Here is a 15,460-nt window from a genome sequence, read left to right on the forward strand (position 1 = left end):
TTCATCATTTCTTGTCATTACCATTAAGCTAACTGTCAACAGCACCCATTGCAGTTTTCCTCTCCAAAAATGAGAATACGTCAGAACCCCAGAAGGGCTTGTTATAGAGCAACTTTCACAAGAGAACACAGACAACACTGAGAAGTAGCAACAATGAATGTGATTGCCAGAGGTTCCCAGGGGAAAACCACTCTGTGTGCCATTAATCTTAAGTCATTTATTGACTCTATAATCAGAGAAAAATGTCTTAAATAAGAGCTTGCCAAAAACAAAGGAGCCTTGGATAGAAATGCACAGGTCACTCTTTATATATTTTATTTTAGAACTCTGCTTCCCTAAGTCCAATTTTGTATAAAAGAAAAATTATTGAATTTTACTGGTATTTTCACACAAAAGCATTCTCAATATTTAGGAAACATTGTGCTAAGAGCACCACACAGTGGCACTACCAGGTTTCTGCATCTGCTTCATTTAAACTTAGTAAGACATTAAGGCTGAAAGCACTACAGCAATTTATATTAATGTCTATACATTTATAAAACATGACTATACAGGCAAGATGGAAGATTCAGGTGCCATATGCCATCTTTAAGCGAGTGTAATACAGTTTCCACCAGTCTCTGCTAATTTATTGATAGAAGAGTTTTAAAGCTGGCCAAGGATTAAGCTCTTGATAGGTGACATGATATTTTTAATATTTTTTTTCTGGAAAGGCACATTTCCTAAAATCTTAAAGCAAACAAGTGTTGGCATGATATTCAGAATGGACTGAAATCCACTGTTGTCTGCTTTGCACTGCTAAAAAAAAAATGTTACATATATTGCAGATTTCACTGCTTTGTGCAACAATTTTTAATCACTCTGATCAGCAGAAAGAAAATACAATTTAAAAGCTGCAAAAAATGATAGTCAGCTATTTTTAGCTTTATTTTTAAGGAGATTTCTTTTCAATGGGACTTAAGCCACAGTTTTTAGGGCAGTTCAGAACATAAGCATTGCATGGATAAGAGCCACAGGCCATCTTCCCTCTGAAGTGACTTATCTTCAACCAAATACAAAAGGTATGTACACTCTTCAGCAGTACTAATGCTTTCTAGACATAGCTATCTACCACAGGTTAGGAAGTGGTACTTTGTAATCGCCTGCAGTACAACTGATGCAACTTCTCGCCCCAATCCTCGGCATCTTTGTAACCCTCAGCCGAGAGCTTCCAGTTCAGTGGGATCTGCTCCTCTCCATGGTAAGCACCAGCAATTGCTGCAGCCATGGTAGCAATGGTGTCTGTGTCTCCCCCAAGCAAGATGCAGAAGGCAATTGTGCGCTGCAAGTTGGTAAGTTCAGAAGGCAGCTCTGACACTGGCTTTAAGCATCGCAGAAATGAGTAAATTGCAGTTGGAACAGACTCGAAAGCTTGAATGCCATTACCTGTTGGAAAGAAGAAGTTAAACTTTTACTGACATATAATATACATATTTATAGGTCATATGCATCTTAAATTAGTATGGAAGTAGCTTTTACATAAAGTGAAACTGCTTCTCTGTTTTCTTCGTTGAGACGAAGACTGCATATAACTGCATATAATAGGTATTTTAAATTGTAACCCCATACTATATATTTTCATTCTAAACATTATTTAGTGTGTTGCTGAAAAGGCATCATTAACACTTGGCCATTATGCCCCATTCAGAAAGCTTTGTGGGATCACAAACAAGTTGTAACTAGTGTTCGAATGAAGTATTATGGTTAATACAGAGAAAAACGTTCTTTCTCCACAAAAAAATGTGAAGTGTGATGCTGGAGAGTTTATTCCGGCTGTTAAGTATTTGTTTACAGTTGGATTCTGAAACATGATAAGGTGAGAGCAGCTGTTTTCCAGTAACACAGAAAGGAAAGAGAGAAATGTTTATTAGGAAAAAAACTCTCTTTATCCCTATTGAGATAAAATCATGTCTGTCCTGCTATGGCCAGCAATGGAGAAGTGACTTTCTAGTAGTAGGCAAGGCAAAGCTTTGATTATTGTTACTACTCCTCATCTCCTTATAAATTAGTTAAAAAGTCCTTAAATACGCTGCATCTCAAGAACCAACATTTTTATTAGGGATATGCGAATGAATAATTATCTATCGCCTGACAAATCCTCCACAAAAGTAATTTCCAGTAATTTTCTAGTGTCCAGTGCTTTAAAGTCATGACATTAAAGGGGTGGTTCACCTTTAAGCTAACTTTTAGTATGTTATAGAATGGCCAATTCTAAGCAACTTTTCAGTTGGTCTTTTAAATGGCAGTCACTGACCCCGGCAGCCAAAAAACTATTGCTCTGTGAGGCTACAATTTTATTGTTACTTTCTGTAACTTTATTTTCTATTTAGGCCCACTCCTATTCATATAACAGTCTCTCATCCAACCAATTCCCTGGTTGCTAAGGTATCTTGGACCCTAGAAGCCAAGTCACTGCTGAAACTCCAGACTGGAGAGCTTCTGAACTGAAAACAAAATAACTAAATAACTACAAATAATAAAAAATGAAGACCAATTCCAAATTTTACTCTCTACATCATGCAAAAAGTTAACTCAAAGTCGAACAACCCCTTTAAGGTATCAAATTCGATTTATGTAACATTCACAGACACACATACCTCCTTTGATGTTTAACTCCAGTTAGAATATTGGTATTTCCTAATAGGTTGAACCTGCAGGATCTTTATAGCCCCCTTATTTTTATCTATCTTATTTTTATCTGTCGATACGATACTTGAATACATTGCAAGTTACAATACTATAAGTTTGTGCCAGCATGGACTATTATTTTTAAGTGCAAAGTTATGCACTTTGGTAAACATTATATAAACACAAGTTTTACACTAAATGGTAGTGTGTTGGGGGATTCTTAATGGAGAGAGATCTGGGGATTTTGTAGATAACAAGTTGTCTAATTCCAGGCAGTGTCATTCAGTGGCTTTTAAAGCAAATAAAGTACCATCTTGCATAAAAAAGGGCATTGACTCAAGGAATGAAAGCATAATTTCGCCTCTTTATAGGTCCCTGGTGAGGCCTCACCTTGAGTATGCAGTGTGGTTTTGGGCTTCTACTTAAAGGAACACTATACCCCCAAGTAATGTAGGTCTATAGAAATATATTGCATAAACAAGCTCATATGTAAAACCCTGCTTTATCTAACTAAACCATTTTCATAAAAATATACTTTTTTAGTAGTATGTGCTATTGGGTATGCCTAAATAGAAAATTGGCAATTTAAGAATTAAGGTCAGCCTCCTGGAATCATTGGATTCCAGTGCATACAAACAAGCCAAGGTACACATACATGTTAGGTCATATCAGCCAATTAATGGACAGAGTTCTTCCTTGTGCTTCCACACTGCTTCCTGTTACAGTAAGAGTTGCATTATTTTCTGTCAGGTGATCTCTGAGGGAACACAGAGACCATCACTAAATGGTGGATCAAGGGAAAGGATGTAAAAGGGCAATAATTACTGATATATTTATTCTAGTTTGGCAAAATTCTTTAATAGGTCACTTAACATAATAAAAACTCTGTTGGTTAATTATTCATTCTGGGGGTATAGTTTTCCTTTAAGAAGGATAATAATGAGTGGATAGAGTGCGGAGATATGCAACTAAACTGGTAAGTGGAATGGAAGATATGATGTTAGACTGTCAAGGCTGGGGTTGTTTTCTCTGGAAAAAAGGTACATGCAAGGGGACATGATTATACTTTACAAGTGCAATAGAGAGGATTATAGACTGAAAGAGGAAGCTCTATCTGGAACTTTCATTTGAAGCAACGTAATGGTTCTTCACGGTGAGGGCAGTAAGGTTGTGGCATGCCCTTACTAGTGATGTTGTAATGGCAGAATCTGTTAATGACTAGGGGCTTGGATGAGTTCTTGAACAAGCATAGTATCCAAGGTTATTGGATTAGGTTAGGTATTGATGTTGTTATATATAGTGCAGGTGAGTGTATAGATAGGTCAGTATAGGTTTGTGCTGGGTTCACTTCAATGGGTTGAACTTGATGGACTTTTTTCCACCCAACTTAATAATGTAACTATGTTTCAAACTGTGTCAAAGGGATTGACAAACATACCTAATTCTTTAACTATATCCTTCCGTGTGACATCTTCTCGAGCTAAAAACGCTTTAATCTTCCTTAATTTGTTACAGTAAGGGAATTCATCCATTTCTAATCTATAATCAGAAAACATAAGACATAATGAATAAAACAACAGGCAACAAATTATCAAATAAAGTAACACATTCCATCTAATATGTATAACTATGCACTGCTGCACTGGAACAAAAGTAGATCAGTGACTATGGAAAACCCAGTTAGCAGATGAACCTCTAATTTTGGACAGTTTGGAGAGTTTGGACAGACCTGAAAATCCACACTACACCTCTCACTCTACATCCTAAGTAAATCTTATTACTCTAAATCTCTTGACAACAACTACAACACCACTCTAACTTTGTTCCTGTATCTACATGAATTTGTCTTCCCTCAATTTCAGACCTACAAACTTCTGCCTTTTTATCATACAAATCTACAAATAACAATATTTATTATTACAAGAAGGGTACAGAAGAGCAAAAGATTGACAGGTAGAGAAATATATGCATTAAAAAGAAAAATAAGAATACAATGCAAGCACTGAATTTTCAGAAGTCAGGCTCTGTCTTTGCTCTACTACTTACTCAAGGGCATCTGAACGGGATTTCTTATCTGTTTCAACTTCCTTCATGTGATCCAAAAGCTGATCCAAGAATGTCTCTGGTGCAAGCTCCCCCTGCAAAGCATAGTGCACTGCTAGAGCCTGAAGAATGGCCCCATTATAGCCCAGAGATGAAGCATGTGTCAGCATTCCACTAGTTCTGGCATACTGCTCAGAGAAAGAAAGGGAAAGCATGAATAAACAGAAGACAAAAGAAATTTACACTGATGTAGAGATTAGCTAAAGTACAACAAGGCTTTGGTTCTAAAGATATTCAAAAACTATAACTCACAGAATCTCTTAAATAGTTCCGCTCACATTCTCGTAAAAGTATACCTATTTTTGTACTAAACTGTTTCTCTTAAAGGAACAGTAACACCAAAAAATGAAAGTGTATAAAAGTAACTAAAATGTAATGTGCTGCTGCCCTGCACTGGTAAAAGTTGTGTGTTTACTTCAGAAAGTCTACTATAATTTATATAAATAAGCTGCTATGTAGCCATGGGGGCAGCCATTCAAAGGAGAAAAGGCACAGGCACATAGCAGATAACAGATAAAACACTATTGTATTCTACAGAACTTATCTGTTATCTGCAATGTAACCTGTGCCTTTTCTCCTTTTTTCCAGCTTGAATGGCTGCCCCCATGGCTACACAGCAGCTTATTATATAAATTAGTAGTGTTACTGTAGCAAACACACCAGTTTTACCAGTGCAGGGAAACAGTGCATTATATTTTTATTACTTTAAAGCTCTTTCAATTTTTGGAGTTACTGTTCCTTTAAGGAAATCCAAAGTTATTGAGAAGAATTCTTGATCACTTCATGTTGTGGCTCAGCTATCCTATACACAAAGGAGAATATCCCTTAAAGCAATTTACTGCTATACACAACTACTCGAGGTGTGTATAAGGAATGGTAGTGTTACAATTATTCATTCAGACTGAGAGGTGATTATTTTAGGATTAGATTGAATACAGAATACTCAAGACAGAATAGCAAACTGAAATATAGTATCAGACAGAACAGCAAATTAAAATATAGTATGCATACTAAAACCAAAGAAAAAAAGCTACATTAAGTTTATATGAAAAAGGGTTCACATTCAGTTAAGATAATTGCTAAGGATTAATTTAATTGTGAATTATGAAAAAAATGGCATTGAAGCAAAACCTGCATTCCTAAGAAATTCCAGTGAATTGCTAGTTATGTGGGGAGTTCTTTTTTCATACAAAACAGGAATAAAAAGCAATAAAAACAGCAGGAATCTTGTTAATAAGCCAGAGCAATGATTCGCTTCAACCAGTTACTTTGAACAAACCCTTAGGACGATGACACAAGGACATTAGTCATCTCATGACTAACAAATGACCTCCTATCGGCTAAAGCCAAAAAACACTACTCGCTACTAATACTTCTCGATCTCTCTGCTGCTTTTGACACTGTGGATCACCCTCTTCTCCTCCAGACTCTCCGCTCTCTTGGCCTTCGTGACACTGCCTTATCCTGGTTTTCATCTTATCTCTCAGATCGATCCTTCAGTGTCTCTTACAATGGGGAATCATCTTCTCCCTTGCCTCCTTCTGTCGGGGTTCCCCAAGGCTCTGTCCTGGGCCCCTTACTATTTTCTCTCTATACCTCCTCACTTGGCAAACTAATCAATTCTTTTGGCTTTCAGTACCACCTCTATGCTGACGATACTCAGATCTATCTTTCCTCTCCTGATCTCAACCCAGAGCTTCTAACTCGCGTCTCTTCCTGCCTGTCCGCTATCTCCACTTGGATGTCCCAACGTTACCTTAAATTAAACCTCTCTAAAACTGAACTGGTTCTCTTTCCGCCATCCAACGCCCACATTGTTCCCGAGGTATCTATACAGGTTAACAATTCTACCATCACCCCATCTTCCCAGGCCCGGTGCCTTGGGGTTATCCTTGATTCTGCCCTATCCTTCACTCCTCATATCCAATCACTTATCAAATCATGTCACTTTCACCTAAGAAATATCTCCAAAATACGATCATTTATCACCCATGATGCTGCCAAAATTCTTATTCACTCTCTTATAATATCTCGCCTGGACTATTGTAACTCCCTATTAATTGGCCTTCCCCTCCAAAGACTGTCCCCACTCCAGTCCATAATGAATACTGCTGCCAGGCTCATACACCTCTCCAACTGCTCCTCCTCTGCCATCCCACTCTGCCAATCCCTGCACTGGCTTCCCCTACCATCCAGGATAAAATTCAAACTCCTGACTCTTACATTCAAAGCAGTTCATAACTCTGCCCCACCCTACATCTCTGAACTCATCTCTAGGTACCATCCAACCCACTTGTTACGCTCCTCTACCAACCTGCTCCTCAACTCCTCTCTCATTCCCTCCTCACATGCTCGCATTCAAGACTTTGCAAAGGCTGCCCCCCTTCTCTGGAATTCGCTCCCACAAACTGTCAGACTTTCTCCCAATCTCTCTGCCTTCAAGAGATCTCTAAAAACACATTTATTTAGAGAAGCTTACCCTAATCTAGTTTAGCAACACCCTGTGCCACACCTCTCACAACTCTGGTCATGCCCATACCCACACCTTGTGTCTCAACCCTTTCTCCTTGTAAATTTTAAGCTCTTTTGGGCAGGGCTCTCTTCACCTCTTGTATCGGTTACTGATTGCCTAATATGTTACTCTGTATGTCCAATGTATGAAACCCACTTATTGTACAGTGCTGCGGAATATGTTGGCGCTTTATAAATAAATGTTAATAATAATCTCCTCTAGCTGTGGCGACTAATCTCCTCAAATGCTTTCCTACCAGCAATAATGTAAATCACCATTAGGAAAACATATAAGTAGCTTTGGCTTTCTGAAGTCGCCCGAAGTTGCCTCACAAAGATATAATAAAAGGATATAATAAAAGCTTTTAAATTGTATTACTCAGTTTAATACTCTGGTATCAGAGGTCAAGCCACCAACGTATTTTTTTGTTTTATGCTACCAGCAAAGGTGGCAAGTGGCAACCAAAGTTGTAGAGTTATCTAGGACTGACCTCTATTATATCTGGAATCCTGGGATAGGCCAATGAAATTCCTACAACTCTCATGGCGGCTCCATTTCCATATGAACCTTTACCGTCAAACTGTTCCCTAGCTGGTGAAAACACATGTTTATATTCTCCACTGCCAAGCTTCTCAAACACATGAACTACAGCCGTTCCATATCCACGGTCAGGGTCACGATTATACTCTGTGGTAAACCTGAAATCAATTACAAATTGATTAGCAACCAAAAGATAGAAGCAAAACCAGTTTTGGGGCCTTGCTATGTATCTTCCATCGCATAGCAGGGAATGGATGACTGACTGCAATATTTTATAATTTTACTTCTTAAAGGAGAACTAAACCCCTCTAGGTACAAGATTTCCCCTTAACTGCTCTCCACCGCCCCCCTTCACTTCTCGCACAGCCTATTACACTGAAAAGTGGCCCTATTTAAAAACCTGAGCTAACAAAGCAGAGCAGCACAACAGAGTACCTAGGCACCATCTCTACAGACCCTACAGGAGCATGCGCAGTTGAGGCTAGTCGGGAATTGGCTTCAACTGCACATGGTCATGCAGGGTCCGTGTTCAGTGATGTAATATGTCACAACTTACTGAAGTTTATTGTAATAAATAATATACCCACTGTTTTAAAATATTAGTACATTAGAAGTCACCTGTGAGTTTTATGAACCTTTTAAACCTTTCTACAGTGACGGAACTTCACTGTGACTTATAATATCCTTATATTATACAATAGGGCAGGGGTCCCAAACCTTTTTTACCCGTGAGCCACATCAAAATCTTAAAAGAGTGGAGCAACACAAGCATAAAAAAAAAGTTATAAAATAAATAAGGGCTGTTATTGGCTATTAGGTAGCCCCTATATGCACTGTCAGCCTACAGGAGGCTCAAAAAAGCACCTGCTTTGAGGTCACTGAGAGCAACATCCAAGGGGTTGATGAGTAACATGTTGCTCATGAGACGCAAACTGGGAATCACTGGGAATAGGGAGCCCCTTATTCCCGAAATAATTTGAAGCATATTCACAGCTCTTGTGTATTATATAAGGAATGATATAAACCCTACTGTCAAGATTAAGTATATCAGAGGTCCCCAAGGAGTCCACTTTATACAGAAATGAGGCTGCAGACCAGATGCCTCTCTACAGGCCACTAAGGTAACATTTATTATACTTTTAACATTTCAGTACAGAGTACATTATTTCTTACAATAATTAAATGGCAGTTTCGGACAAAACTTTCAGTGCTACCAGTTTAGTATCCTCCTGGACTCAACAGTTAAAAAATTCTGAAGTGGAATTTTATATCATGTATATTGGATAACAGGACTTATATCCTTTAAATGTTAACATGCTAAAAGAAAGGCAGAAGATGCTGGCAGTTGTAGTTTAGAAACAGCTTGAATCCCTAACAATATTGATTTTATTTAAAGGCATATACTAAAACGTAAAGTGAAATTGGCAGCCAAAATTTTTTACACCTGCTGTTGTGTTTTAATTTGTATCAGCTTTAAATTCCTTATAAACTAAATCTGCAAAGTTTTTTTCGCTTCATAATTATGGTAGCACGAATTACAGACCCACGGAGCAGCCATGTTTGTTCCCCTCTTCCGGGTTTTAATTGAAATGCCAATGCTTTGAAGCAAACAGCAAGCTGAATCCTCCCAGTTTATGACCTTTTGACAGATTGAGAAGCTACAGTCGGGTTGCCAGACAGTCGGGTTCAGGATCTTCAGTAGGATTTATGTAGAGAAACAGGACTTTTAGTAAAAAACAGTCAACATGACCTATAGGTAGGTTTGGAAGTAGGTTCATATTTTTTTTTTAAAAATTTGGTCACTAATTAATATTTAATTCTCGATATCTTATATAAGGGAAGGCAAGTTGTAGCAAAGGTTATTGTACAAGAAAATTATTAAGAATTATTATTGCATGCTAAACTAGGTTACTACAGGATAATTTAAATAATGTCAAGAGCCCCAATCTGCCCCCTGTTGAGAAGGAGCAAAGCAGCACAGCATGGTTAAAGGGTACAACCTTGTGCAGCAAAATATTTTCTTACAAGTAGTTGCAGATATTGAGGGTGCACAGATGAAGCCAAGTCTGGATAAGCTTGACCCACATGTGCAGTGTCCTCATTCACTTGCAAGTGAAGATTCAGGGGTGCAAGGTAGCATCCTAATCAACCCCCACTTTGTTACGCACCCACTGTGCATCTTCTCACAAGGTTAGAAAAACTGGGCAGATCTGGAGATGCAAACTTCTGCAGTTCAGGTGGGGGGGCGATATAGACACCCAAAATGAAATATTTTAACTATATCATAACATCATCTTTGTGAGAGCTTTATAATTTTGCCAAACAAATACTTCCTGGTCCTTTAACATTACCTATCAGATCCCCCATGTCCCTCTATGAGGGGGCTGCCATATTTGTGAGCAGGAGTCTGTTAGCATTAGAAGCTATAACTGACAGGCTGAGAAGGGTCAGTCAGGTTGGCAAAACAATCATGTCAGTATCACTTTAAAGTATAAGTCAACCCAGAATATAATGGTTTGCCTAATAAAACACAATTCTAAGCAATTCATTGCAATATACATTTATTACAAATGCATAATGGTTTTTGAGTTATTTGTATAAATAACTACTTTTAAAAGCAGTGTCTGCCTGTGCTTTTCTATTCTCTGCCCTGGTGGATCTGGCACTTGGAACAATGTAACACAAGGCTGACAGACCTGTCTTACTGGTGGAGAATGATCTTTGCAACATTGTTTAAAAAGAAACAACCAGGAGTTTAAATAATGTTTTCGTTTATTAGGCAAAATTTATTTTTGGGGTTGACATATCCTTTAAGGATTTTTTATGAGGTTATTGGTCTCATGATGTTTTAATGATTACACTGCAGTTGCACATCTATTAAAAGCTTTTGGCTAAAGAATAACAATAGACATCTTAAGAAAGGGTCTGTGTTTCACACACTATTGTTTAACAGGTGTTAGCAAGTGACAATCCTTGACATTTTTACCTGTTTGCAAGATCTTCAATATTAAATTCATAGTTTTCAAGTACTGACTGCACAATCGATCTTGCCATGGCTGTGTCATCCGTGTATGTTAAAACTATTGTAAAAAAACAGAGAAACATAAGACAGACATTTTGATAACATTAAAGGGGTGGTTCACCTTTAAAGAAGAAGGTAAGTCACAATCAAGGGGGGGGGGGTGCCAAGTTGTTAGGCACCGCCCACTGATTGTAATCATTTACCAGAAAACCCCCAGCCTGGTGCTGGTGCTCCTGTTAGAGGAGAAAACTGCAACCGGCCAGGGTGTATGCGATAAAGCAATGCTCTTCCTTCTTCGTAAATGTGCAGTGGAGTGAAAAGCTGAACTTTAACAGAATAGCCAGCTTTTTGCTCAACTGTGCAAGAACGGGCCCTGGGATCTCGTCTGCCTGTCGTTTGCTGTTATTAAGACAAGCTGATGCCCACGCCTATACTTCACAATTATATATAGTGAGTAGAGAGGTAGAAAATGAGAAGGGCAATGACATCTAAAATATGGATAGTTTCATTTATAAAGGGGATTTATAATATGGATAGTTTCATTTATAAAGGGGATTTATAATATGGATAGTTTCATTTATAAAGGGGATTTAAGAAATGTATCAACTAATGTATCCAGAAATTAAACCTTAAAGCGGACCTGTCACCTTAAGAAATAATTTCAAATTGTTTTCTATTGTGTTTGGCAAGCAAAATAAACTTGACTTACACTATATAAATTATTTTAATCTTATTTTCTTCAGCCTTGGAATTCACAATTGCAGCATTGCAGTCCACATTTTGTGGACACTGTTATCAAAGCAGGAATTGCATCCTGCCAAAATCTTGTTTCTGTGCCCTAATGCCCATGTCCATGCACTGGTTACACAATTAGATGGTGAGGAGGGAGGGGGAATGTGAGGAGGGCAGAGACATCTAAGAAGTTCTGAATTGAAAGTGAAAGTAACTGTCTGCCCCACCTCTATGCCTAAGGCATAGAGGCGGGGCAGGCATTATATGATTGACAGCTGGGATTTTAAAATGCTTTTATAATGGGTTTGGATGTGGTCATAAAAAAAATTATTTTTGGTTTCATGTTTAATTTGAAAAGGACTCATTATACAGCTTTTTATGTCTGGGTGACAGGTCCACTTTAAACTTTTAAAAAAAAAAACAGTCAAAAGCTATTTCTAGTGTACTATCTGAAAACCAATGAACTGAAAAAAGTGTTTGGAAGCAAAATAACCCCTTTAGCCAGAAACAAAAACTCACATATATGGTTATCTAAGCTGGCCCACTAAATGGGATTTATAAGAGAGTGTATATAGAAGGTTGGCCAGCCACTTTTGAGAAACATATTGTCATACTTTAAAAGTAGGACTGGCAAATAGTGAAAGAACTGAAAATTAAGGGGAGACTGGACAAAACAGAGATTTTGTGATATACAGGCAATAAGCCTACCTTTGCCTGACAGAGTTAAGGTGGCCACACACGTGGCGATTTGCGATCTTTCGTGCGACCATCGGTCGCACGAAAGATCGTACAATCAGCTACACACCGTTCAGGGCTGAAACGGCAGATAAGGAGGTAGAAACAATAGGATTTCTACCGATTCAGCGCTGACGGCAGATTTTGGTAAGGCCCCTTCTATGGCGCCCGATCAAAATCTCCTGCGATATCGGTTGACTTGCTGACTTGCCATACACGCACCGAATATCATACGAAACGAGGTTTAGTATGATATTATCGGTGCGTGTATGGTCAGCTTAAGTACTGAGGAGCTCAAATTGGAATTTGGTGGGCTCCCTTGGTGCTTTCTCACAGCACCATGTTACACACACAAACAATCACACACCGATTCTCTCAGTCTCACAGCACCATGTTACACACACACAATCACACACAGATGCTCTCAGTCTCACAGCACCATGTTACACACACACACAATCACACACCGATGCTCTCAGTCTCACAGCACCATGTTACACACAATCACACACCAATGCTCTCAGTCCCACAGCACCATGTTTCACACACACACACACACACACACACACACTGATGCTCAGTCTTACAGCACCATGTTATACACACACACTCACACACGATCACAGACTGATGCTCTCAGTCCCTCAGCACCATGTTACACACACACACAATCACACACTGATGCTCTCAGTCTCACAGCACCATGTTACACACACACAAAATCACACACTGATGCTCTCAGTCTCACAGCACCATGTTATACACACACACACTCACACACAATCACAGACTGATGCTCTCAGTCCCTCAGCACCATGTTACACACAAATACACAATCACACACTGATACTCTCAGTCTCACAGTACCATGTTACACACACACAAAATCACACACTGATGCTCTCAGTCTCACAGCACCATGTTACACACACACAATCACACACTGATGCTCTCAGTCTCACAGTACCATGTTACACACACACAAAATCACACACTGATGCTCTCAGTCTCACAGCACCATGTTACACACACACACACACTGATGCTCTCAGTCCCACAGCACCATGTTACACAACACACACACACACAACACTGATGCTCTCAGTCCCACAGCACCACTGATGCTCTCAGTCCCACAGCACCATGTTACACACACACACACACTGATGCTCTCAGTCCCACAGCACCATGTTACACACACACAATCACACTGATGCTCTCAGTCCCACAGCACCATGTTACACACACACATCACACGCTGATGCTCTCAGTCCCACAGCACCATGTTACACACACACAATCACACGCTGATGCTCTCAGTCCCACAGCACCATGTTACACACACACAATCACACGCTGATGCTCTCAGTCCCACAGCACCATGTGATAGTCCCACACACCATGTTACACATCACACACTGATGCTCTCAGTCCCACAGCACCATGTTACACACACACAATCACACGCTGATGCTCTCAGTCCCACAGCACCATGTTACACACACACACTGATGCTCTCAGTCCCACAGCACCATGTTACACACACAATCACACGCTGATGCTCTCAGTCCCACAGCACCATGTTACACACACACACACACACTGATGCTCTCAGTCCCACAGCACCATGTTACACATACACACACAATCACACACTGATGCACCTGGCTGTAACTGGAAGTAAAGTAACAAGTAGCAGGCAGCGACCTGGCAGAGACCTGCACTGTTATCAGGACAAAGGCAGAGAATGAGCAATTACTGAGATCTCAAGCAACATAGTGGGAACTTGGGGCATTTGTCTTTACCCCATTTGAGGGGAAAATTCCAGTGGGGGAATAAATAGCCCCCACCCCAGACCACCATTATTTTACAGACGTCTAATCTGAGGAGCGAATATTTTTTCTCAAGGCAAATTAACATATCTCACCCCTTTTTAGCCTCTCCCCCTTGTCCAGCGACTTCATATAATCGAACAAAAATTCCTTGGTCACGTTAGTATGCCCTTCAAACACAGCCCCTATGCAGTCTCCGAGCAGGGCCCCAAGAAGCGACCCTCGGAAGCGAGATACTCCAGCCGCCATCATCTTTAGTCCCGCAGAAACCTTTCGGATAGCAAATAAGCTTCACTCTCTCCAAAAGACTTCCGGGAAACCAGAATCAGAGAAATGACAGGAGTAGGCTGGCAGCCACTATCCGGCCTGACCACACATGCGACACTAGCCAATCACAAAACCGAATGCTCTCAACCACCTGACTTGCTGGCGACCAAGAGAGCGGCGTAGAAATTAGCAAGTAGTTTTCTTAGATGAACCTGCGCCTATTGGGAACCAGAAAGCTTCTGCTCTGGCGGTGCGTTGGCTTCAGAGGATATTATAAAGTTATAAATAAGTTACTGATCTTGTGCTGCTGTTACTCGTCTAGGGCACACATTTGCAGAAAAAAAAGATTATTTGCAGTTGCTAAGAGATGGTTTATAAACAATTTCACTTTATGGTGTTATTAGGGTTTCTACATTGTATGGAAAATGCCTATTTTAGTTTTTCGATATTTTTAGAATTCTATTTATTTTACAGTGTTCCCAAATTGTGGGGAAATACAAATTTTAACTTTAGCAAAAGGTGAGAGAAATTAGAGGTAACATTACAGAGACCAATGTTTCAATTACTTTCTAAATTTGTTTTTTTGTAAAAATAATTTTTAAGACAAATCAGAAATGTGATGTATTTCATTTTCATTTTTTATTAAGTAGAGCTTCTACTTAATTGATAGCAAATGTAACAATCTAAGAAAAAAATGCCTGTTCTTTCTGAACTGTACAATGGATGCTCACAATTTTATTGTGTAGTACATGCAACATGTTTTTGGGTGTGCAAAAAGATAAGTGGAAATTCATTCTTTAGTATTAATTCACAAGAAATTAGAAGAAACGTTGCATGGAGGCCATTCCTCAGGCTGTATTTGTGAGCTGTTGCTGCCAGCATGATTAAAAATGTAATTTGTATTTAGGTGGTTGAGTTTTGCCATAACTGATAACAATTGTACCTAATACTTGTGCATACTTGAGCTTGTGTTTACTTTTATGCCTGACACAATATTCTAGGTTGCTTGATGGCTAAACTGGCATCATTTTAAAGCTGCACCATCAGGGC

The 15,460-nt window shown here is 39.3% G+C and overlaps 1 protein-coding gene across 1 annotated transcript; it reads right to left on the minus strand.

Annotated features, from left to right (window-relative positions):
• Positions 1 to 298: 298 nt before the first annotated feature.
• Positions 299 to 14,401, minus strand: adprhl2 (ADP-ribosylhydrolase like 2). The gene is given in 6 exon segments (NM_001016184.2): positions 299 to 1,425; positions 4,106 to 4,206; positions 4,714 to 4,898; positions 7,773 to 7,980; positions 10,809 to 10,902; positions 14,239 to 14,401. Coding segments are annotated over 6 exon segments (1,050 nt in total). The 5' UTR covers positions 14,393 to 14,401; the 3' UTR covers positions 299 to 1,117.
• Positions 14,402 to 15,460: the final 1,059 nt, after the last annotated feature.

This window comes from Xenopus tropicalis, chromosome 2 (assembly GCF_000004195.4).
Source record: "Xenopus tropicalis strain Nigerian chromosome 2, UCB_Xtro_10.0, whole genome shotgun sequence".
Classification (NCBI taxonomy): Eukaryota; Metazoa; Chordata; class Amphibia; order Anura; family Pipidae; genus Xenopus; species Xenopus tropicalis.